The sequence below is a fragment of the Mytilus californianus genome, unplaced genomic scaffold (assembly GCF_021869535.1).
Source record: "Mytilus californianus isolate M0D057914Y unplaced genomic scaffold, xbMytCali1.0.p SCAF_2, whole genome shotgun sequence".
NCBI classification, from domain to species: Eukaryota; Metazoa; Mollusca; class Bivalvia; order Mytilida; family Mytilidae; genus Mytilus; species Mytilus californianus.
The window spans coordinates 11,686,209-11,713,252 of record NW_026262668.1 but is presented as its reverse complement, the minus strand read 5'-3'; the positions used below and the strand labels follow the sequence as shown (position 1 = coordinate 11,713,252).

At 32.6% G+C, this 27,044-nt stretch overlaps 1 protein-coding gene across 1 annotated transcript in view; it reads right to left on the bottom strand.

The window, feature by feature from the left end:
* The window catches only part of LOC127728885 (helicase SKI2W-like), a 39,483-nt gene extending 12,467 nt beyond the window's left edge, over positions 1–27,016 (bottom strand). The window contains exons 1-19 of the mRNA XM_052236472.1: positions 26,886–27,016; positions 23,777–23,910; positions 23,178–23,295; positions 22,705–22,819; positions 21,754–21,825; positions 19,832–20,034; positions 19,142–19,198; positions 17,777–17,911; positions 17,301–17,446; positions 16,695–16,841; positions 14,212–14,296; positions 12,629–12,735; positions 11,960–12,106; positions 11,527–11,620; positions 9,733–9,945; positions 9,253–9,363; positions 7,894–8,124; positions 7,208–7,483; positions 6,005–6,378 (exon numbers count right to left, since the gene is read on the bottom strand). Of these exons, the coding sequence (XP_052092432.1) occupies positions 6,005–6,378; positions 7,208–7,483; positions 7,894–8,124; positions 9,253–9,363; positions 9,733–9,945; positions 11,527–11,620; positions 11,960–12,106; positions 12,629–12,735; positions 14,212–14,296; positions 16,695–16,841; positions 17,301–17,446; positions 17,777–17,911; positions 19,142–19,198; positions 19,832–20,034; positions 21,754–21,825; positions 22,705–22,819; positions 23,178–23,295; positions 23,777–23,910; positions 26,886–26,891 (2,771 nt within the window). The 5' untranslated portion in view covers positions 26,892–27,016. The remainder of the gene's footprint in view (positions 1–6,004; positions 6,379–7,207; positions 7,484–7,893; positions 8,125–9,252; positions 9,364–9,732; positions 9,946–11,526; positions 11,621–11,959; positions 12,107–12,628; positions 12,736–14,211; positions 14,297–16,694; positions 16,842–17,300; positions 17,447–17,776; positions 17,912–19,141; positions 19,199–19,831; positions 20,035–21,753; positions 21,826–22,704; positions 22,820–23,177; positions 23,296–23,776; positions 23,911–26,885) is intronic.
* Positions 27,017–27,044: the final 28 nt, after the last annotated feature.

Here is a 27,044-nt window from a genome sequence, read left to right as displayed (position 1 = left end):
AGGTGTAACGTGTATGGTGTAATGGCACAAGGTGTATGGTGTAATGGTGTATGGTAAATGGTGTAATGGTGTATGGTGTGAGTGGGAAGTTTACACCATCCAAGGACTGTAAGATCATTCCTAATGAAAGTAAATCAAGAAATACTAGATGAATGCAGCTTAATCAGCACATATCACTTTGATGTATTAAAGTCCCATCAAAGCTCATTTTCATGCATTTTTTTAAGAACAAGAATATTATCCAACCATAATTAGTTAATTTCATGAGTTGCTACATACATTATTGTTTTAAAATGTCAGCATAAATTTCAATAAAATATATGGTTGAAACTGCTGGCTATTTGTTATAGGTTCATGCAACTCTCTCTTATAAGGTGTTGGCTATAGGTCATATAGGTTCTGGTAGGTATAGGTATATGTATAGGTTCTTATATATATTCAACTTTGGCTTTCTAAACTTTTGAACTCTTAAACATTCCTGATGGAGATTTATTCAGAGATATGCATCAAATTCAATAAATTAGGTAGAGAGGCAGATTAAGTGAGATAGGGCCTTCAGCTCCCCTATATGGAGCTACATATACGGTTAATGCATAGACTTTACACAAGTACCACTCCTAACGTTGTTTTGGTGCCCTCTCCATCAAAATCCTGGATCCACAAACTGAAGCTCCTAAAACCATTAATGAGTTTTTACAAAAGTGTTGTAAAATGTTCAATATTTGAGGGAAAAATAAAAGATTATGAACATGAGTCTGCACCTCACCTATTTTATGTCAACCTTTTTCCTGCAATAATTCATTCATCATAACAAATATAACTAGAGGCTCTCAAGAGCCTGTGTTGCTCACCTGTATTTACTGATGCTTTGGAAATCATGTAAAATAAGGTTAAAATCATAATTAATAGTATTAGATATTAGATATTATAATGATATCTAAGATAATAACAAAAAACTGCAAAATTTTTGTAAAATTACTAACTCAGGGGCATCATCCCAACAACGGGTTGTCAGATTCGTCTGAAAATTTCAGGGCAGATAAATCTAAATCTGATGAACATTTTTGCCACCTGTCAGATTTGCTCTAAATGCTTAAGTTTCAGAGATATAAACCAAAAACTGCATTTTACCCCTATGTTCTATTTTTAACCAAGTCGGCCATGATGGTTAGAAGGCGGGGTCATCGGACAATTTTTTTAAAGTAGATACCCTAATAATGATTATGGCCAAGTATGGTTAAATTAATTTGTCTCAGTAGTTTCAGAGAAGAAGATTTTTGTAAAAGATTACAAAAATTTACAAAAATTGTTAAAAATTGACTATTAAGGGCAATAACTCCTAAAGGGGTCGACTGACAATTTTGGTCATGCAACTTATTTGTAGATCTTACTTTGCTGAACATTATTGCTGTTTACAGTTTATCTCTATCTATAATAATATTCAAGATAATAACCAAAAACTGCAAAATTTCCTTAAAATTACCAATTCAGGGGCAGCAACCCAACAACAGGATGTCAGATTTGTCTGAAAATTTCAGGGCAGATAGATCTTGACCTGATAATCAGTTTTACCTTGTCAGATTTACTCTAAATGCTTTGGTTTCAGAGATATAAGCCAAAATCTACATTTTACCCCTATGTTCTATTTTTAGCCATGGCGGCCATCTTGGTTGGTTGGCGGGGTCATCGGACACATTTTTTAAACTAGATACCCTAATGATGATTGTGGCCAAGTATGGTTAAATTTGTCTCAGTAGTTTCAGTGAAGAAGATTTTTGTAAAAGATTACAAAAATTTACAAAAAATTGTTAAAAATTGACTATTAAGGGCAATAACTCCTAAAGGGGTTGACTGACAATTTTGACGACGACGGACGAGGGACGCCAAGTGATGAGAAAAGCTCACTTGGCCCTTCAGGCCAGGTGAGCTAAAAAGTGATTCTTAAGTATATCTTATTACTGCAACATAGTAAACAACTACTACATTTTCAGCAGGGAAAAATGGATGATATGTTTACTTGCTACAATAAAAATTCGTCCATAATGTTTCGAGATTTTTTAAACTTACACTCCATTTGCAACAATCATCAGAAATGGTGAGATAATCTTAATCTTACACATACACTTGTAACAGTTGTTATAGATAATTCAAGCATGTTAATCTTCATAAGAATGCACTCACTGTCCTGCAAGTATACCCCTATTCTTAAGTCAAAGTATTGGGAAAACAGGAAGTAGGTGTCTGACAGATCTAATAAAATGCTCCGCTGGGCGCAGCTTGATACGACCTCAGAGGTCGAACCTTGAACAGTTGGGGCAAGTATGGACACAACATTCAAGCTTGATACAGCTCTGAATTTGGATTGTGATTAAATATTTGACACAGCATAGGTTTCTGACACAGAATGAATGTGGTCTAAGAACTTAGAAATTTTTAATTTACCTTTTATGGTCCAATGTCCAACGGTTAGATTCAGCATATCAAAGAACCCCAAGAATTCAATTTTTGTTAAAATCAAACTAAGTTTAATTTTAGACCCTTTGGACCTGAATGTAGACCAATTTGAAAACGGGACCAAAAATTAAGAATCTAAATACACAGTTAGATTCAGCATATCAAAGAACCCCAATATTTCAATTTTGATGAAATCAAACCATATCATTATTATTTGCTTTTATATATAAATAAAAAATAACCAACTTATAATGGAAAATTTTAAAGAAAAAAAAAAGAAAAAAAGGAAAAAAAAATCCCTCCCCCAATTTTTTGAACCCCCTTATGATTCATCTACCCCAAACTCAATCCCAGCCTTCTCTTTGTGGTGTGGTACCTTGCAGTACAATTTCCGAGAGATCCATACACTTGAACACAAGTTATTGTCTGGAAACTGTAAAAATGCTTGTTTTTTGCCCCTTTTTGGCTCCAAATTCCGAAACGTTTAGGGCAATTACCCCCAAACTCAAACCCAGCTTTCCCTTTGTGACATGGAACCTTGTAGTACAATTTCACACTTACACACAAGTTATTGTCCTGAAACTAGAAAAATGCTTGTTTTTTGCCCCTTTTTTGCCCCTAATTCCTAAAATTTTGAGGCAATTACCCCCAAAATCAATCCCAGCCTTCCCTTTGAGGTATGGTACCTTGCAGTACAATTTCAGAGAGATCCATACACTAGAACGCAAGTTATTGTCTGGAAACTAGAAAAATGCTTATTTTTGGCCCCTTTTTTACCCCTTATTCCTAAACTTTTTGGGCATTTATCCTCAAAGTCAATTCCAGCTTTCCCTTTGTGATATGGAACCTTGAAGTACAATTTCAGAAAGATCCATACACTTACATACGTTATTGTCATGAAACTAGAAAATGCTTGTTTTTTGGCCCTTTTTTGGCCCCTAATTCCTAAAATTTTGAGGCAATTACCCCCAAAATCAATCCCAGCATTCCCTTTGTCATATGGAACCTTGTGGTACAATGTCAGAGAGGTCCATACACTAACACACAAGTTATGTCTGGAAGTTACAAAAATGCTTATTTTTGGCCCCTTATTCCTTAACTGTTGGTACCATAACCCCCAAAATCAATTCCCACCTTCCTTTTGTGGTATTGAACCTTATGGTAGAATTTCATAGAGATCCATTCTCTTAAACTAAAGTTATTGTGCGAAAACCAATGTGTCTTCGGACGATGACGATGAGGACAACACAAACGTCATACCAATATACGACTGCAAAGTGATCAAATGTTACAACTCATCATTGTCAAGCTGCTGACCAAATATGAAGTAGAAATTTTTTCTTCAACATATTGAAAAATTCAAAGTATTTACAAACAGGAAGAAGGTTTCTGACAGATCTGAAAAGTGCCCACACTTTGGAGCTCATAACTGTCAAGCTGCTGACCAAAAAGAGTTATTTTCCTTAGTACTACCTCACAATATTTGTTGAAGTGTGGGAGTATAATACATGTAATAATAATAATCATAGCCTCCACTCCTAGATTGGTGGTACATATTATAAAAACATTCAAAGAATTTTTTGGTACTGAGTCAATACTAACATAGGCTGAAGACTACCAGTAACTTTTATGATGAAGATAATTAAATTTGCAACTTGTCATTAACATATATTATATTACTATAGATATTAGATGCATAATGAAATAAAGATAAGTTTTGAATGGAATGCAAGGGAGATAATTTTTTTGACCAGATATTTCTCCAGTGTTCTCCCCAGGCCGTTTTAGCGTCGCGGTACCGCGACGCTATATTTTTTCCCGTGATGCTATAATAATTTCCGCGACGCTATAATTATTTTGAGGATCTATTTTTCTTGTTTCTATATCGTAAATCCATGTCCTAAATTTTGAACTTTCATCTAATTACCGCGTATGATCATAAAAATTATATCACCTTTAAGTGTAATCCCTTCAAATCGGACAATAGAGGCATTTAAGAGTGATTAAATAGGTGTTAATTGCCCTTTGGGTGATAACTGTTTGGATACGAATACCCCAAGCTGACACTGCCACTGGTGACATGATTAATACCACGTGGTCTGTCTGCAATCGCAAATTAAGACATGGAAAAAATGTAATCATAAAACAATTCGAAATCTACGTTTTGCAATACGGAAATTCAAAGATACAAACGATTTTTCTCTTTAAAAATGAGGTTTGGTCGTTTATTTTTACAACTTTCATAAAATTACTTTCTTTCTTTTCCGCCGGTACTACTTGTTAATCGAGAGCGAACATATCGGTTTTGGGCTAAATAAGTTGGCTTAAGTTTATGTTTCATCCATTTAATACATCAAAAGCGTCACATTCGTTCCCTAAACTGGACCCCTGTTGTGTTCACTTATCGCTACACTGACGGTGCGAAGCTATAGATGGAACGGCGGACCAGTTTAATTCGTTCCCAATCTCTTGTCAAACATTGTTTATTTTCGTTAATTTTTCTTCGGCCGCATTTGACTACTTTTGTGTAAACTACCGATCGGAACCGGACCAGATATGACAAAAATCCGCATTTTTACGATAATAACTACAGATGCACAAATGGCACAGCAGACAGAAAAAAATATACCAAAAAGAGAAAACTATGCATTAACAGACTATTTGTTAGATAACTTTGTTAAAAATATCCATCACCTTGATATAAAGAAACAACTGGGACTAATCCATTGAGTACCATGAAACAATGAATTTTTAGACATGAAAATTTTTTTTTAATTGAAATTTTATTGCTATATGATACTTTCTCTTTTTTCACTTGATATTTAGTATTGTATATATATAAAGGTTGCACTATAATAAACCATTCACTCATTCATTTAGTTGGGTAGGTAGGGTAACTAGAACCAGAGACATATTGTATTATATGTCTCTGCTAGAACCACACATATATTGTTATATGGCCCAAGAGGAAAACAATAATTCTGTACAGTAACTATAAATGAATATAGAAAACATAAACTGAAACAACTGTTATCATGGTTATATTTTAATTGTATTATAATTAATATAAACATATATACCATAAAGGAAATAGAGCATCACCGCGACGCGACAAATGACATTGAAAAAAATACAGTTTATTTTTTTTACGCCACATGTGATGCTATCCAAAATATCTGGGGAGAACACTGTCTTCAATAATGGTTTATCTATATAGAACTTAGTCGTAGAAAGTTTAAAACCAAACCGAGTCATGGAGTGTTATGAAACCAGATGTGTTAATAGATTATTTAAAAGCTACTGAGGATTCATTATTATTTGTGGGGTAACAATTCTCAGGGATTTTGTGGATAAAGGTAAACCATGAATTTAAATTTTCAACGAAGTATAAATTTTCTGAAGGCTTGAAAGCAACATTTGACAAAACAAAGCAAATTAATTATCAAATAAAATAAAATTTTCCTCAATACAAAAAAAAAAAGAATTTACACTATTTGATGAAAGACAAATGTACTCATGTAGCTCAACGGTTCAACAGAGTTCAACTTACTTAAATCTAGGCTGTTGTCTTTTCTTTAGATCATTAATTATTTTATCTGCATCAACTCTTATGGTCTTGGTAGTAACAATGCTGACATTTGCAGCTTTCACTTGTACTAACTCATGCCAGCATGGACTTTCAGGTATAAATAGAGTATTCCCTAACACTGGAGCAATCTTATCATATTTAGTCAGATCTTCTTTAGATAGAGTTACTCCCCTTTTCTCACATATTGCTAAGCAAGTAAATGCCCTTTCATTGTTTGTACCTACTGATGAGTTCAATACAACAGCAACAACATTTTTGCGTAGGTTGTCATTTATTATGATAACACGTCCAGCTGTGAGAGATTTTATGGCTGCTGGATGAGACAAAACAACGCCCTACAAAGTAAACAAGTAAATATAAATTTGTAGACAATATGATGATGATGATGATGATGGATGGCTGCTTAAGGTCAAGTGGCAAATTACTATGCATATTCAGGACAGGAACATGCTAATGTAATATGCATATTTACCCTGTTTTGTCCTAGACACACATGCTAAGCCAGATTTTTAATGTGCAAGTTCACAAGGTAACAGTTGCAGGAAGACATGTAACCATACCCGGACACATTATTCTGACTCCGAGCTGACCAGTCTTTGCTCTTACTCTCCTTATTGCCAGGTGCTTAGCCGAGAAGCAGAAAATACCAATTTTAAAGTCTTTGGTTAATAGACAATAAGTAAGAAGTTAAGGTAGTAAACACTTCTTTTTTCATAGTGAATCTGATCCAAAATGATTTATATCTTTTACAGGAGGTGCACAAAGGGCCATATTTAGCCTGAATTTTTACAAAATATGAAAATGTTTTGTAAAATTAAATTAAAAGTCAGTGAAAGGTATAAAATGTCAGGTCTTTCAAATATTGTGAAAATTTACCAAGATTTTATGGTTCTAAATAGCAAAATCTCTTATTTTTTGAATGACAAAAACACATTTTTGACCCATACTTTTGAGTGGGAAATATTGAATGCATACAAGTATTACTGTGGTAAGTTATTAAGTTGGTATAAAGGAATGTCATGAAAATTAATGTGATTGTTTTTATACTTTAAGGTAAAAACCTTTTTTTTTTTAAACGCTGAAGATCCATTTACTATTGTTAGCTAATTAACACATATCACAATATTACAGGAATCATATGCAATTAAGGTTTCACAGCCTTACCTGCAATTTTTTCTTGAGCTGGTGATAATCTTTACAAGTTTGGTAATACATTTCCAAGTCTATAGAACACATATAACACTCTATGTCTCTAACATTAGCTATTTCCTTGTATAGTTTATCCATATCCTCCTTGTGTTTAACCTTATCCTTCTGTGAATGAAACTCAGAAAAACTTCTTTTAATCATGTCCTCCACTTTCAACTGTTCCACTCTGAGTAGATTAAGTATCATAGAATATGTCAGGCGGAACTGAGATTCCAGTTTGGTTGGTTTTCCCTAAAATAAATGACAAAATCATGATAGCTTTACTGTGGATTTTCATCATTCTTGGGGTATTAATTTTCATAGATTTTTAGTAGGTATTTGTGACCATAAAAAAATAAGGAGATGTGGTATGATTGCAAATGAAACAAGAGTTAAAAAAAAAAGATGAAAGCCATAATAGGTCATTACATGTCCATATTTTGCTATGGAAACCCAAAAATCATTGTACTAATGAAAAAATAAACAAAGGGAATATTGTCTTTCAGATTCAAAGATAATATTAAATGTTAATGAAATTCCCTCTCTGGATTTGGAGGAGTTGTAGATAAATGGTGGACAGACTAATGATAAGAAAACAGATGGCATAAAAAGCTGATATATACTGTTGTAATAAAGCTTGCTTAAATCTCAGATTTACTCACCATCATCATTTTCTGTAGATCTGACACCACAGGAATATCTCCTTTACAGAGCATTATAACAGTTCCTGTTGTATCAAGTCCACGTCTTCCAGCACGTCCTGCCATTTGTATATACTCCCCAGGAAGTAGGTCACGGAACCCTGTGCCATCATGTTTACGTGCGGTATCAAACACAACTGTTCTGGCTGGCATGTTTAACCCCATAGCAAATGTCTCAGTTGCAAACAGAACCTGTCAATATATTGATATACATGATATATGCCATAAACTCATTAATTTACATTGATTTAAAAGTTTATAGTTTGAGGAAAAGATGCCACTTTCTAGATACTTCATTGTTTAACTCTTGCTTTTATCTAAGCATCAGTAATTTATATTTGGTTAAGTAATTAGTTCTTACAAATGTATCTTTTATTGAACTCCATTATCATTTATTTATAATGAATCCACCGTATTAAGCCAAAAGGAGGATCTACATATTCTTGCTTTATTATGATTCATTGTAAGTTTTATCATAAACAATATTCTGGTGTTACACACTTTAAAATTTCAATACGCATGTAGAAGTTATCATTGAAGATAGGGCATCAAAGAATTTTGAAAATGTAAATTCTAAGGATGATCTTGCATAAGACGTTATACAACTTCAAAAATCAAGATAGAAATCTGTACAATCAAATTATGAAGTAAATCAATGATCAAATACTCATTTGTTCTGAAATATAGAAACTGCAGGTGTATTTGAAAGGAGTAGGGGCATTAAGGCCCGGTTTTGGCCCAAGAAAATAAAATGTTTGACAACTACTTCAAATTGGCACATAATATTTGGAAATGCATAGAGTGAAGAAATATGAATGAAAAACATAAGATTGTTTATATGATGATGTCACAGTTATGTCATAATATGTACCGTTTTCATGAAATAGATGAAAAATGCAGAATTTGTGCAATTTTCCATCGTTATTTCCATTCCGAAAACATCGTGCGCAGCCAAGAAACAACAAAATTATTTAAGAGAAGCTTTATTATAACAATTGAAATAATCTCACCAAATATAAAGTTGTTTCTTGGGTGCACACTTACTTTGACAATCTTAAATATACTTAGAATTTGATGAAAAACAAGGAAATTCAAGAAATTTTATAAAATATACAAATTTCTTCATGGTTTGTTGCCATGGTAGCTCATTAATGTGAAATTTGCTTTTATTTTCTGAAAACCTTGTACCTTAGTCTAGTTAGGACAAATTTAAGGATATGTATGATAACTTTTAAATTTGAAGTAATATTTGGGCCAAATAAGGGGCTTATTGCCCCTGCTCCTTTGTAAGACTTTTTCCAGAATAACATTTCTACAAACCTTGACAAGACCTTTTTGGAACAACATTTCTACTACTTCCTTCAGTATTGGTAATATCCCACTGTGATGAACACCAAGTCCTCTCTTAAGTATGTCTTCCATCTGTGTTATCTGTGAAAATCAGATAACTCTATAGATTAAACATGATGGGCAACTTTAAAGCTTTTCCTTAAACTTAACAGCACATCCTGTATTTAATATCAATGTTTATTTTGCAAAAAATCAAATTGCCAAGTAACCAACAACTGATTCTGTGGAAATGTTTTATTTCCTGAAGCTTAGAACATTAATCAAACTAGTGAATCATAAAATATGCACACCAAATTATATGGCTGTATTGCTATCAGTTCTGAGAACTAGTAACCCAAACATGGACGTGGAAACTGTTCTCGTCTATTTCAACTGAGTTATTAAATGAGACAGAATTCATAGCTAACCCAATTAAATGTATTTTTATAAAACGTAAAATAAACCATTTACCTGAGGAAGTTTCTGATCAGTACCTTTCAATCTATTTATAGATTTATGAAAGAAAATATGTATTTCGCTTTTTTCCTTCTGATCAGTAAGATCCAAACTTCCCAGATTGTTGGCTGTTTCTTCTATTCTCTTCTTAGAAAATATGAATGAGACAACAGGTAGTTTGTCCTTCTTTTTCAACATATCAATCAGCGATATCCAGATATTTTTGTCCTGGAAATAATTTGAAAATATTTATTTGTTAACAATTACATAAATCATTGCTACCCTTGTTTATAAAGTTGTAGTAAAAATTCTACTGTTTTTCATTTTAAGATCAAAATGTATAAAAAAAGGTCTTTTCTGCACATAATTTAACCTGTATAGCAAGAATGTGTTAAAATTGTCTATAATACAAACAACAAATGTTTACCAATTCTTCTTGGAATCATCTGTTTTTCAGATTCAAATTTTTTGTATAAGATTTGGACAAACAAATAAGTGTATAATGAGCCCACAAAAATTTTAAACCTTCATATTTAGTGCCAGCACTAAGTTAATCAATTCATCACTTTCATCCTGACTACGTTTTAAAATATTGCCAATGTTTATTATTCTTAGTATATTTTGTAGTTTAATTAATAAACAGATAGTTTTCCATTGATTTTGTAAAAATAAAGTCAGAAACCAAAGTTAAACAAGAGTGCACATACTGAAATGTCTCGCCTGCATTCTTAAATATCAATGGAAATGAGGTCAAGGGGTCAGATAAATCCTGTCAGACAGACATGTACACCTTACAATTATTCAATATACCAAATATAGTTAACCTATTGCTTATGGTAATAAAAAAACAGACCAAAACACAAAAACTTAACATTGACCAACAAACCATGAAAATGAGGTCAAGGTTGGATGATACCTGCCAGGCAGACATGTACACTTTATAATCATTCCATACACCACATATAGTTGACCTACTGCTTAAAGTATCTGAGGAACAGACCTATTCATGTAACTTCAATCTTAATCACTGATCTATGATATGAAGTCGAGGTCACCCAAATATAGTTATCCTATTACTCATAATAAGTGAGGAATTCACATGACAAAAAAACCTATAATTTTTTTCAAGCAGTCGCTGAACCATGAAAATGAGGTCAAGGACAATGGACATATGATAGAAGGAAACATTGTAACATAGGGTATCTACATACAAGGTATGAAGCATCCAGCATACCTTCTGAAATATAAAGCTTTTAACAAATAGTTTATACTGCAGCCACTGCCAGCACCACCAGAAAGTCATCCCTATGTCTCGCATACTGCAATTTTCGTTGCAGGCGAGACAAAAGCCTTTAAACCAGAAGTTTTCTATTAAACTATGATACTTGCATCAACAAATAAACTCATCATAGATACCAGGATTAAAATTTTGTATGCCAGATGCCTGTTTTGTATACAAAAGACTCATCAGTGACAATCAAATAAAAAAAAGTTAAAAAGGCCAAATAAAGTATGAACTTAAAGAGCACTGAGGACACATATTTCCAAAAGGTTTTGTCAAGTACAGCTAAGGTAATCTATTCCTGGGGTAGAAAATCCTTAGTAAATCGAAAAAGTTAAAAGTTTTATAAACTATTGATAAATTAAATTACTTCATAAGTTCAAAACTTACAAATCAACAATAGACAACAGTACAATTTTCTAAATATTTGAACAATGTAGACAAAATACTCATTTGTTTAAACACTTTTTAAAAAGAAGTACTGTATTACGATGAAATACCCTTTAAGACTGCTGTAATAAAATTACCTGGTTTGGATGACCTCCCCTTTGACCTTTGGCTCCAAAATTCTGTGATGCCTTACTAGTTCTTTCTTTCTTGGCATCCACTGCCTTGTTATACCTGTGTAAAATTGACGACAGGGAAATATAAGTATAATATCAATTTTAATATTCAAATATGTCAAGTATAGACATTACCACCACAAATACTCTGAAGATTTATCACAGCTCAGATATGATGATTAATATAGAACAAACAAAAAATGAATCAGACTCAGTCTTCAAATGGCTGGGTTGCACATATATTCCTTTAACAATGGTAAATGTCACTTTAATAGACATACCATCTAATAACATTTAATCTGTGATTGTTTCTTTCTGTCCACTATAAGAACCAACTGACGGCTTGATTAATCATTGTTCTCAGTATACTATAGTCTTCAGAGTTTAATATACATACCCTCCAATCTGGAACTGTTTCTTATGATCCAGTATAAGAAATAATTGACTGCTAGTTTTATTACTATTTCCTGTATATAGATAGTGTTCTAAAGGTACTGGTCTCTTCAGTGTACTAATCACGTAAATCTTCTTCCTTTTTGTCCTCCTATTAATATGAATATATAAACACAGTAACTGAGGGTCTGGATGGGGGGGGGGGGGGGTCCTTTATTTCTTTATTCGTCAACTTTTTTTCTCTATTCATAATTGCTGATCAATACCGAATGTCAAATCTTAGGGTTATAAGCTATTTTCTAAAATATCATTCACACTCAATAAATGAATAATTTTGCTTATTTTCAATTTTCAAAGAGAAAAACTTTTTAATTGTGAATGGTGGGATTCTTAACATCAAATTGAATTTGTATTTTTTATTATTGGCTATAAGAATCAAAGTTGATCTGAATTTTATGGTCAATAGTAGTTATGACAAAGAAGAATAATACTAGAAAATCAAACTAATTTTTATCATCAAGAAACCTTTTTAAAATATCGGAAAGACAGTTGGCTAGATTAACAATACAAAAAAATTGCTCTCTCATTTTAAACTTTTTTTTTATCAAAATGTTTAAATTTATATTGTTAACATTTTTTCACTAAAAATTCATGTAACGTTTAATTTTCTTACCCAATCCAATCTGCAAACTCCAAAGTATTGGGTACAGTTGCACTCAGTAAAATGATGTTTACATGTTGAGGTAACATAATGAGTACTTCCTCCCACACAACTCCTCTCTGTTCAATTAAAGATCAATACTATTATTTTTTAAATTCACATCCAAACTTAGAAAATATAAAATTATCTCCCTTTCATCTTTTACAATAGAACAAATATCAATGCAATTTAATTGTTGTCCTTGTTTGATTTCTGTCATATGTCTATTTTTTTATGTAATGTTATTAGCTTAAATCGGGCTAATAGTGTTTTCTGTTGGATTGTTTCACATTTTGATATCCTATCACCATTTATAGCTTTAATAATGTAAGTTATTAATTTTGGTCATTGTTGAAGGCCACACTGTGAGCTATAGTTGTTCTCATCCTTGTCCTTTGGTCTTGGATAAGTGTCTCATAAGGATTCAAACCACATCTCTTTAATATTATACTTAATTAAAAAATCTTCTAAATCCATAGTATTAGTATCTCAAATTAAACTCCTCTCCCCAGTAAGAAGTGTCAACTTTTTTATAGACTTGCAAATTTTCTGTATGGGAATTAGCAGTAGAATTTACTGCATGTTTCTTTGTAAGGTATTTTCTCTAATTCTTTGGTAATTTAACCCTTTCTGGACCCTTTCTATAAAACAAATTATTCAACATGTGGTTGCCGATGATCTCAGAAGTTTAAGGGTCATAACCTTTATCAGCTCACAGGATGAATCGAAATGTGCTAACAGGTGTTAGAGAAATTGACAACTTTGTGGAACATGGAAGGCACTTGAAGGGGATTTTCATTTTTCAAAAATTTATTTTATAATCATTAGAGAAACAGACTCTTACATAGTTACTGGTGGATTATCGGATTTATCCAATCTCGATAGTTAAATTATCCTTTTTGGTGAGGACTTTAAAATTTGATAATTTAACTATCTCGATTGGACAAATCCGATAATCCACTGGTACCAATGTAAGAATCTATATTTATCTCACTTTTTGCTGTTCGAGTATTAAAACGTTAAAAAATTCTTACAATCTATATTTAAATGATATTGAATACAATGGTTAATAAATTCATTAGCTAAAACAACATGAAATCATGTAGCTTAGGCTAGCAATGTTTTAACAACAATTTGTCAATTTTACAGGACAAATGACTACTAATATCAAATAACAGAAAAAGAAGCTTTTTTCGCCAGAGTCTAAGTTGACTTCCTGGTCAGGACAATGGTCTTAAGATGGAGAATTTCCAAATTTTGAAGAATAAAATCTGAGAGGCAGCCAAAAATCGGAGGATTTTCACTAATGTCTGTGTTTAAGCCTTAGTAAATTTATCACATTATTGTATATAACATCACTCTGATTGGCTGAATAAATGGAAGCGGGTTGCAATCAACTAATTAGAAGTTTACCCTAGTCATCTATCATTTTATTTCTTTAATCCCTGTCTTTCAGCATTATTATGATATATTTAAGTACAACTATCTTAAATCTATTCTATCCCATTTCACAACAATAATACGTTCTTACACTCTACAGCTATAATGGTTCTTACCTCTGCATCATTTATGTAATGTACCTCATCAAAGATGACCCATTCAAGATCTCTGATCACATCTGATCCATTATATAACATTGATCTAAAATCAAAAAGTTAAAACTTATAACATACTGTAAAAGCTTTATTGAGCAAGCCCACTTACCAACATACCCTACATCAATTATATATATAGGTATTTAGAAGTTTCTCTTTCCTCAATATATGCTCTACGTGTATATCAGATTTTCTGGTAATCTACCGGTAACTGATGCAAGGATTTTGTACAAATTAACATTCATTCTAATTGAAAACAATTAGATAAAATGGAACATGCTAACAAGGCAACATCAAAATTGCATTTAATTCAAGTGTATTTATATATTTGTTATTATTAGCAGGGGTGTAGCTGCCGTTAGGCACTTTAGGCACGTGCCTACACATAATTTTTTCACAAACAAAAAATGACAACGTTATCTGTAGATGCAAGTGAAATCGTCAAAACTCTTTAATTATCAAATGTCATTTGTACACTAGTCTATCATCCTTAATGAATGGAGTATTGGATAGAATTGTATGTACATTATATTAGAACTTTGGTTCAGAGCATTTCACTTCTATCAACTAATAAATGAATGAACCTCAACATGCTCAAAACCCTGACATTTTATTCTTAGATGCATGATTTTTTTTTATTAGTTGTTATTGGCTTTCAACTAGCTTTCAACTTTGTCTTCATCAGACCTACAATTAAATTAACCCTTGCCAAGTGGGGCGTCCATTTAGCTGTGCGGGATGTATGGACAGAATGGAGACGTTAAATCCAAGCCTAGTGTAGATAGAATGCCACGCTCTCTGCACGTTAAGAACACTTGCAACAACTCACTGAGGGGTCCGTAGGTGGTCTGCTGAAAGGCAAAATTTCTGTCCCTTTCCAATAAACCCTCATTTTCCAATGGCATTTCCAAATTTCCAGACCTTCATCCTGGACGATCCCTATTACAGGACCTACCTAATTGTAAATTTGTTTTTGTCCTGAACATGCATGAACTATTTGCCACTGGACGTTTAGCAATCAATTAATCAATCAGCTAGCTTTCAGTTACTTCGAGTACTCTCAGATCAACGTGTAATGGCCATAATTATTCAAATTCCTTAGGTAGGAATTTTACAGTACAGGATATCAGAAAATATGAATTCTTGAACTTTGTTAGATAGTATGAACAGAACCGAACTTTTAGCTTCATTAGGCATCGACTGTGTGTGTGAGTTTTTGTGTGGCGGGGAGAGTGAATCTTTAAGAATCAAAAGATGAATGGTCGTTGCCTAGCTCAAACGATAGTATTATCATATACTAGTAGTAGTCTCAGTGTTTACGTGCTATTTTTTAATGAAGGATCATCAAAATGTACTATCAGTTGACGTATACATGTAGATATCAATTATCCTCAATCAGAAAGGAATAGATATGAAAATACTAAACAGGATGTACTGCTTAATTAAAGGGCTACGCTGATCTACGCTGCATGGGCAATGCATATTGTAAATATTTTTTTTTTTAGATTTCCGATTGTACTCAGTAAATTCATCATTCAGATGTTATTGATTTATAATTCATTGAACTTTTCTTCATTTATATTATGATCAAATTACCAGTAGATTTTATGTTTTTTTTTGTACACAAAATTTTGCAACAAAAATGCTGAAAACTGTTTTCCGTCGGGGGGGCTTCGGCCCCCCTGAACCCCCTACCAGGGCTCAGCCCCAGACCCCCTGCCCCAATTTGTGCCTACAGTTTATTGGATACCTAGCTACGCCCCTGATTAGCTATTTAAAGGATAATTTTTTACAGCATCTGGACTAATTCTGCATTACAAAATCCAATAATATCTGCACTTGAACCTTTTCATCTCTGAGTATGTTTAATTACAACACTACTATACTGTTTCAGTATTTCGCAGTAAGATTGTCATGGTAATTATCCAAGTATGCATCATCGCCATGTATGTTAATTTTATTTCCCTGTTATACATCATGATTTGCTGATATTATTTGGCATCTTGGTAATTCAATGCACAGTTGTATCTACATGTAGCAAAGTCGTACTGATGTCCATCTTGAACTTGTAGTAAGGTTTGAGCTTAAACTGCTCTATGTAAAGCCTTCACAGTGTCATTGAGATGAATAATAGCAATAAAAGTGCTGCTCCTTTGCTTTTTGTTGTGTCCAGAGTGTATAGGGAATTTATGATAGAATTAATACACCATATCCTGTCTTTTTCTACACCCATACTGTTACCTGTTACTTGGTAATGTCAGCACATGATATAAGATATACACTCGGGTAGTGGATCTGGACATATCTTGATACAAACACCTCATCAATTTCAGCCCTAAGATAACAATCAAATACTACACACCTGAGAATTTCAGTGGTCATTATAAGATAAAAACTACACACCTGAGAATTTCAGTGGTCATTATATGATAAATACTACACACCTGAGAATTTCAGTGGTCATTATAAGACATGCACTTTCCTGGTGGATCTGGACATCTCCTGTAATCAATCCAACTTCAACAAAGGTCTGTTTAAAGTCTCTGTATTTTTGGTTTGACAGAGCTTTGATTGGAGATGTGTAAATTGTCCTGCAATATAAAATGGTTATTCGGAGATATGATCAAGAGGTATAATAAAAGGATGTAAAATGCGGGTTAATATAAATGAAACAGCAACCCAAAAATAGAAATTCCCCTAAAATATCATCTTAATTGCTGTATCATTGTTGTATATGCATATTTTGTCAGTGTTTTCCCCAGTATTTTCAAATAGCGCCAATAGGCTTGAATAACCACTGTTTCCCAAAAATTATAGCAACATATCTAATATACTAGTAAATTCTATATAAAATCTATTCAGATAGCACCATGGTAAAAAATATAGAATCATGGTATAAGCAACGGTGATAGCATATTTAGCTATAGTTGTCCTCCCTGTTGAACTGAAAGGATTGATGTTGTATTGACATACCTTGTCACCTGCTTGAGTGGCAGGGCAATAGTTGAATTCAGTTTTGATACTTCCCTGCTAATGTTTTATTGACATACCTTGTCATGTGTTTGAGTGACAGGGCAATAGCATATTCAGCTATGACGGTCTTCCCCGCTGATGTGTGTGCTGCTATAAAGACACTATCATGGTTCTCTAGGTGTAGTATAGCTTGTTTCTGGAAGACATCCAATTCAAAGGGCCACTGTAACAAAATCAAATGTTTTTGTCTCATCATTTTAATTACTTATATTTAGCAGGCATATCAGGAAGACTTTTACAAAGATCGTCCACAATATCATCTAAAATAAAGCCGCCATTTGGGTTATTCGAAGATATCTTTCATGAAATCATTTACGAAGTGGTCTGCATTGGCAAAGACATAATCCTATGTTACAGGTACTGTTTTATAGAAGTAATAATCAAGATGGTTCATATTTTCAATGGCCAATTATAAACCCACATTTAACTATCTAAAGAATGGTCAACATCAATTCTACATTCTCACTGCTCATTTGTTGGACTATTATCTTACCTTATAGGCCATATCAGGAATCCTCTTATAAAAGTCATCCACTGGATGATCCACATCCACATTAATGGCCCATTCCTCCTTGACTGGTACTGGTACTGTTTTAGCTTCATTTGCAGTGCTAGTAGGAATTGTCGCCTATAATATATAATATCCATCATCAACCAAAAGGATAAAACCAACATTAAGCAGTTTCTATTGAAATTTTCTCTATAGAAGATCATTGAACATTGGTATTGTACATTGGCAATCCAAGTAGGCATATAATTGCAGTGCTTTTCAGATATATATAAAAAGCATGGGACCGAATAATTATATTCATATAAGAAATAAAACAGACACTTACAGAATATGTTACAATACATCTGCAGGAATTACATACTACAGCAAGCAGTTGACCATACAGATATACTATTTTAAGACCAACTTAAAAAATCTTTTCACCTAGATATTTTTGAATTATCTAAATAGCAAATTTAGGTTTCATGATAATATACAATAGAAAAGACATACTGGATATACACATATTGATGTTGCACAGTTTTCCCAAACAAATAACAGTTCAGCAGTTATTTTCAAAGCCCCCCCCCCCCCCCCTAAAAAAATTTAAAAAAAACAAAACAGAAAAAAACAAAGGCTCCTTACAAAGTGAGTGGAACATTAAGGGAAAACCAATTCAATTATTTTTGAAAATATCAAACAAATCCACTATAGTAGACACACTAACAGTTTTATCATGTTCCTTGTAGTTATATTTGCTACTGGATGTCACTTTATAATTGTATGATAGGTGATGCATACATAGCAGGAAACACTTTCCCTGTTGATGCACCTAGTTTCACTCCATAAGTCCATGTACTTCAAACAGTTTTGACTGCAATGTTTTGACTCTATCTTTTACTTGTACTTCCTTTAAGTGTTGGATACCAGAGGAATAATACTATCTGTCTTGTTTTGTTCAAGTTTAAAATCTCCTATCTTTAATAATGTTTCTATTTAAAATTGCTTTTCCTAAGATTAAATTATTGTTGTACAAATGAAAAGTATGTACTGTTGTGATATACAGTCATATTTGACACAATTAGATTTATTGATTTTTGGTGTTTAAAGCCTCTTTCAGCACTATCGGCTATATCGTGGCGGTCAGTTTTTATTGGAGGAGGAAGCCAGAGTGCCCTGAGAGAACAAAATCCTTTGGAAGGAAAAATGACAATCCTAGTCAATTAAGATTGTAGACAACGGCACCTGCCACGTCGGGTGTTCTAACTCACAACCTCCAAGTTAACAGGCTAGTGATACAGTAGATGAACTACTTAGACAAATCGACCACCAAGTCCCCTGAAACAATTATAAAATGTAATAACTTACAGAGACAATTTCATCTATACTTTCACTTCCAGATACTGTGATTTGTTCACTTGTCTCCTGTAAACACAGATATATATTTTACATGCTCTTTATGTAAATTGGTATATTTGAAACTTTTCAGTTCAAAGATAATAATATCTAACCTTACAACATTGTTTTACATGTTACTTCAATCTTTCATTATTTTTTGTTCTGTTTCTACAATAATGTGCCAGTTATATAACAGTTCAGATTTAAAAATAAAATGTGGAAATTTATTTTTTGTTAAATACTGTAAACTTATGTGCTTGTGTTATTCTGTATACTTTTTGGAAAGGTTTATATGTATAAACAAGTACAATTGATACACTTATTATTCTAATGAACCAACTATTGTCTTATCAGTTTATTGCTTAGTTTTTTAATAAGTTATGAATAATTGCATTGTGATTAATTTGCTCTTCAATGGGTACCTTGATTGGTAAATAAAATTATCTGGATCTGTATATAATATCTGTGGTGAGGGAGTTGAATGAGGGGCTTGACTTTTTAGAAATCTGGTCATCGTTGAAGGTCGTACAGTGACCTATAGTTGTAAACTTCTATGTCATTTGGTCTCTGGTGGAGAGTTGTCTCATTGGCAATCATACCACATCTTCTTATTTTTATAGCATATTAAATATAAAAAGGAAAGGTTAATGTGATGCTTACCTCTTTGGAAGCCTCCTTAACCTCTTCCTCGTCTTTATCCCAGTCACCTAAATCATCAAAGTCCTGGATCAGGATATCTGTTAGATTTATAACAGTGGGTGTGGTCTCTTCTGAGGTTGGCACTTCTGGAATAGACTCTTCCTTGGATTTTGTAGTCTCAAATGTCATCCCAGAACTCATACCAGGGGCTATTGTTAGAAAATCTAAAAAAAATATATAAAATTAATTTAAAACATCATATAATCATTATAGAACATACCATAGGCTACTCTTAATAAATCTAAAACAATATCTTATGGAAAGGATAAATACAGCTTGCTAACAGCTGAATTAAGAAGTATTGTCCATTTAATTATGAAAGGGCTTCTTTATTATAAGATTTGAATCTGGGTAATAACCAAATTTTCTAGTTTACAGTAACATAAACATTCAAATCTGCAATTACAAATGTTAAGGTAGATAGGGGATCTGAATTAAAATCAATAGAGTTTTTTAATAATTTGTCAATCTGTAGTTTATATCATGCTTTTTTCAAAAATATAATAAAAAGTATAGGTCACAGGGCTTTTTTCACGCTACAGGTTGTGCAAAATTGTCAGATTTTGTATAGATAATGCATGGAAAACCCAATTTTGTGTGATAAAGAGAAATCTACTGAGTAGATAGCTCTTATCATATGCTTTCAGATAAGAAAAAGAAAAATGGGGTCACTGGACTCTTGCTACATAATAAAATAGGTTAATTCACAATGCATTCTATTATAAACGTTACTTAAACTGAGTTATCTCCCCTTATGTGGCATAGTTGAAAACTAGAAGCTCAAAAGAGCCTGTGTCTCTCACCTAGGTCTATGTACATATTCAACAAAGGACACTCTCCAACATTGTAGATGAGAATAGAATTCATGACAAAAATCTCTTTTTTGTTGATCTTGTATTGCTAATCATTTAGTCTGTTTAGTTTCTCTCTATCTTTTTTAGTTTTTGCTCAAAACACAAAAGGGAAAAAAAAATCTTCAATCAAGGGCGATCACTCCTATAAAGAGTGACAGTCTATGAACTATATCAGTAAAATTTGACTTGTTTGTAGATCTTGCCTTGCTGATCATTTTTGTTTTTAAAGTGTCTATTTATCTATAATAATTTTTATCATATAACGCAAAACACAAAGTTGTAAAAAAACGTCATTAAAGGACAATAACTCCAAAAAGGAGTTGTCTGAAGATTTCCTCTATATTGTCTTAATTGTCGATCTTGTCATGCTGATCACTTTTGCTAATTTAACTTTCTATCTTATCTATTATAATTTTTAATATATAAGGCATAAATGCAAAAAATTGGTAAAAATAGTCATCAAAGATCAATAACACTAGTAAGGAGTCGACTGACGATTTCGACCAAGTCGACTTATTTGTAGATCTTGTCTTGCTGATCATTTTTGCAATTTAAAGTATCTCTCTATCCTATTATATTTTTCAAGATATTAGGAAAAAATAAAAACAAGAGTGCACACGCTGAAATGTCTCACCTGATTTACTGACCATTGATTTTATGTTGAAAGTCTTAAAGATAAAGGTTTTACTACAAGTATCTCATAAATTTAACATTTTTAAAAGATCCATGACAATGAGGTCAAGGTCAGATAAAAACTGTCACACAGACATGTACACCTTACAATTATTCCATACACCAAATATAGTTGACCCATTGCTTTAAAAATGAATCAAACACATATTTTTCTTTATTAACACGAAAAGTCTTACACATGAATTATATACTACTCTTGAAATTTGCACATTTCATTAAAGATCTAGACCGATTGTTATCTGCTATTTCAAAATCCAAGATGGAGGAAGACAGATATGAATAAAAATAGACCAAAATTGACAATGTCTCAAAATAACATATTAAGCATGTTCCTACCTTTTTCCTGGAGTAAATTATCAAAAGAAGAATTTTCATTTAAATTATCTATATCTGGTTCATCAAGACCTCCTGAAAAAGACAAAATTCATCGTCTTTGGATTAATTTTCATCAGAAGAATCAGTGAGATATCGAGCTTGACATATTGTAAAGACACCAGTCTGGTGTTGAGGACAGTATACTGATGTAAAAATGTTCTTTGGTTTTTGTGTCATTAGATTGTGGTCTCATAGATGTATACTGTGGATTCATTATTATTCGTTGGATACCAATTTTCGTGGGTTTCGTGGAAACAGGTGAACAACGAATTCAAATGTTGAACGAATTACAATTTTTCAATAGGCTTTGTATGCAGAGATTGGCAAAACCACGAAATCAAAAAATGCAAGTTTTACTCAATCCACGAAAATTGATACCCACGAAAATAAATGAATCCACAGTAACACACATGTTCTTCTATTTATACTTTTATGACCTTCAACTTTTGGAAAAAGAAAGACTCTCTACAAATAAAATTTTATCAAGAACTGTAGTTGTGAATAGGCACACGGATTCTAAGGGCAATACTGTTGCAGTCAACAAATGGTTTAAAATCTGGTGTAACCTCCTTTCATTGAAATCAATCCATTAGATAATTGAAGTAAACATGTATATTTTAATCTACCTTAACTCATATTGTAATCCTATCTTTTATCTATGCTCATTCAAAATATTTTCTATGATGAGGACATCATTTTTCTATGCATACCTGATCAGGAAAAGATTTATGTGTCCTTGATCACCAGTTTGAAATCTAGTTGAACTGGTTCTATCTGCCTTGCCAAGAAAGGAAAGATTTAAGGTATACTGAATCCCTGCATCAAATTCTTTCTAACTTAGCAAGAAAGGTATTATGAAGAGTGTACTGAATCCCCTGATATATACCTGTAGTTGCAGATCGACTGCCTTACCTGGCCAGAAAGGATTATGTGTGCTGGATCCCCTGACATCCAACTGAACTGGTCCAGGTTGTCGTTTAAGGGACAATGAATTTCTGGCATTTTCGCTGATATTAGCAAGATATTCCTGGAAAAAAAATATAATAATCTACACCTTTTTTACTGTAAGTTACCAATCTATTCAATTGTACACAGTCTTCACTGGATACTTATAATCATAACTGCAAATGCTATTGTGCATAATAGTTGAACTTTAACCAAGGATTATATAAAAACTTTCCCAGAGATTTCCCCCTTAACTTCTTATCATTTATTTGAAAATTTCATTTGTACTTTTTGCTGTTTCTGTGCATTATAGTTAATAGACTCATGTGTGTTTTTCTAATTTTAAAATTGTTTAGGCAATGAAACCTTGATTATCCATATTTCAATTAGGAGTACAATACTGAAATCAGTAAGTAATGCACATTATGTAGAAAAATTACCTCTTTATAACCTAACAATACACCAGTAGTTGGATTTCTCACTACATCTATTTTAGTTTGGCAAGGACAAACATCTGAGGAGTATAAATTCTCTGGGCAAGGATCTCTCTTCCAAAATCTATTATAAATATTAATTGTACATGTGACAAATTTTTTTTTTTTCATAAACAAATCACACAGGAAACAAAAAAACCCACTCAATCTTGAATCCTGATAAATATGATGATACTGAAAATATGCAATTTGCCGACTTCTTATAGCAGATTATTTTTTCCCAACTTAATTACTTTTGGAGTCTGATAGTACTGTAAATTGATGGTACTATAAATTGGTAATTAACTGTTAATACTTGTAAAGGGGAAGATAACAAAAAGGAAGATTCAAAACTCAATAAATGAAGAGATCAACAAAATAATGGCAAAAAGCTAAAAATGATGAAAAAAGATAAATAACAGTCTTCACAAAATAGATAATTTTCTTACTTACTATTGACTTCTATTCATACTTTTGTTGTTAAAACTTTTGGTGATTAGTAAGCAGAGTCACATAATTCTTATAAATACCTATTAATATTATTGACAGATAATTCATCAGCTTACTTTTGACTTCTGTTGATACTATTAATAGGTAAGTCATCAATGCATGTCAGATATTCTTCTAATTCTTCTTTCCATTCATCCATAGCTGTCTTTTCTTCTTTCCATTCATCCATAGCTGTCTTTTCTGTCATTTTCTATAAAAGATTGAATAAAAACTAGTCTTATCATAAAAATATTTGTACTTTATTTATCTATTTTTATTTTGCTAAACTAACATTCTCCTTAAAATTGAATTTTCAATACATCCATAACAAAGAGACAAAAAAACTCTAATTACTCTTACTGTTTCTAATATGTCAAAATAACTATATGTGGTAAGATAGCCAATGAGACAACTATCCACCATGATGACCATAGTATTATTCTTCTTATAGTCCTTCTTTATGTATTCTGTATTGAGTTTGTGTACACTGCAATGTTAAATCAGATTACAGATGCTTACTGGTTCATAAATCCATCTAATGTTTAACACAATATTTTTAAACAATGCATCTTTTTGAACAATTGAACTTGTGCATTGTGATTAATATTAAGAAGGTAAGACATGCTCTTACTACTTATTTTTGCATGGAAGGGAGTATAAGTAAATCCTTATGATTTGATGGCATATATGCAGTTTTTTGAGTGAATTTAGGCATTTTTCAAATGCTTGATCCAAATTCATTGGATTTTTCCTAACAGAACCACTATATTTCCCCAAAAACTTTAAAATCTAAGCTTTAAGATTATGCAATAAATGGGGAATGTGTCCATGGGACACAGATGATGCCCCCGCTTGCATATAATGTTATCAAGAGATATAACTCAAGAACTGTAAAAGTGACGCTACCCAAATTTGTACTTGATCTGAGTTTTGTGGTAATAAGCATTGTGTATACGTTTCACAACATTTGGTTGAGGCAAACTAAAGTAAGAGAATGAAAACAAAAATTCAGCAATTTTTCCATTTGTAGAGGGGCATAACTCTAGAACAGCAAAAGTGACGCCACCAAAATTCGAACTTGATCTGTGTTTTGTGGTAATGAGAATTGTGTGTAGGTTTTATAACACTTAGTTGAGGCAAACTAAAGTAAGAGAATGGAAACGAAAAGATTCAGCAATTTTTCTATTTGTAGAGGGGCATAACTTTAGAACGGCAAAATGACACCACCAAAATTCAAACTTGATCAGTGTTTTGTGGTTATAAGCATTGTGAATAAGTTTCATAACATTTGGTTGAGGCAAACTTAAATAAGAGAACGGAAACTAAAATTTTGCAATTTTTCCATTTATCAAGGGGCATAAATCTAGAACGGTAAAAGTGACGCCACCAAAATTCAATCTTGATCTGTGTTTTGTGGTTATAAGCATTGTGAATAAGTTTCATAACATTTGGTTGAGGCAAACTTAAATAAGAGAACGGAAACTAAAATTTTGCAATTTTTCCATTTATCAAGGGGCATAAATCTAGAACGGTAAAAGTGACGCCACCAAAATTCATTCTTGATCTGTGTTTTGTGGTTATAAGCATTGTGTAAAAGTTTCATAACATTTGGTTGAGGCAAACTGAAGTAAGAGAATGGAAACAAAAAATTTAGCAATTTTCCATTTGTAAAGGGGCATAACTCTAGAACGGTTAAAGTGATGCCACCAAAATTCAAAATTGATCTGTGTTTTAAGGTAATAAGCATTGTGTATAAGTTTCATAACATTTGGTTTAGGTAAACTAAAGTTAGAGAACAGAAACCAATTTTTGGACGTATGTACCGACGTACAGCTGGACGTACAGATGGACAAGGGTAAAACTTAATGCCGCCTCCGCTACAGCTGGGGCATAATAAAAAAGTAATATTCTCAGTAAAATGTTTAGTGTTCTCAGGTCACAGTGGTCAATTGCCAGGGGGGTTAGCTGGAAATATGCTACTTAAAAGAGGTGACTTCTAAGAACAAAATTAACATATACTACTCAAGTGATTTTTACCTAGAGATCCAGATGACTCTAAATTTTTATCATGCTTAGTGATATAAAAGTTAATTTGCTCAGTTGATATGTTTATCTAGATTATATTCTTTAAAAAAGCTAAGTTATACTTTGAGAAAAGTTGAAAAAAACTTAAAATCACGTTTTATTGCAAAAAAATTTTTATCGATTCAAATGATTTCAGACTTAAAATAAAGGTAGAGGACTCAATTTTGAATTAATTCTGGACAAAAGTTTGCTTATTATGCAACATGTCCCTCAATCCATATAATGCCAGGTGATGTTACTCAAGTTCAGCAGTGGCGGATCCATAAATTTTCATAAGGGGGGGCCCACTGACTGCCATAAGAGGGGGCCCGCTTAGTCATGCTTCAGTGATTCCCTAAATAATCAACCAAATTATTCCCACAAAAGAGGGGGACCGGACACCCTGGGTTACCCCTAAATCTGCCTCTGTTCAGTACATGATTGTATATTTGTGTATCCTGCATAACCAAAAGAACACACATGTTTTCTGTTTTACTATCAAATGGAGGATGTCCAAGTAAAGGAATCAGAGACTACTGTAATGTAATTAATAAAATAATAAATCCATGCTATGTAAAATAATGTCTAGCCCCAGGCTAGTCTAGTTAAACATGCTGACTGATGAGGTTTTTTTTTTCGATTTAGATTTTTATAGATCCCTCATGTTATTAAACATGGTAAAAGCAAAAAAAAAATAATCAGCCTTCTAAGATGTCATAATTATTTGGACTAGCCCCAGTCCTGTGTTTCACAAAAATCTATTTTAGTCATTAGATTTTTTATGAACTAAGGATTTTATAGTAGATCATGAGGGGGTGGACAGGGGGTACCTTTCTCCAACCTCCCACCTCCCACTTTCAGAATCTGTTTTTTCTCTCCCACTCATTTTTTGTCTCCCACCTCCCTCAAAAGCTGTCCACCTCCTCATAGTAAGAAGGTTCTTACTATATAAATCTTTGATGAAACACAGGCCAAGCTTCAAAAATATATAAATATTCTAAAGCTTCTGGGATGGTTTTCTCTGCCCTAGACTTATTTGGAAACTTACTACTTAAAATATAAAAAGTCTTTGGCTTTTTTTATATGTAATATTAAGCTGTTGTTATTTTCTGTATGAACTACGTGCATTTCAATTAAGAATTGCAGTCAGAAAAACTACTGTCACATCTTTAACTGAACGAAAACATGTTGAAGCCTTCTTAGTCGACACTGTCGGCGGCACCGTGGTGTGTCAACTTTCACTTTGAATAATACACCGGTTCCGACTCTAAATGTATTGCT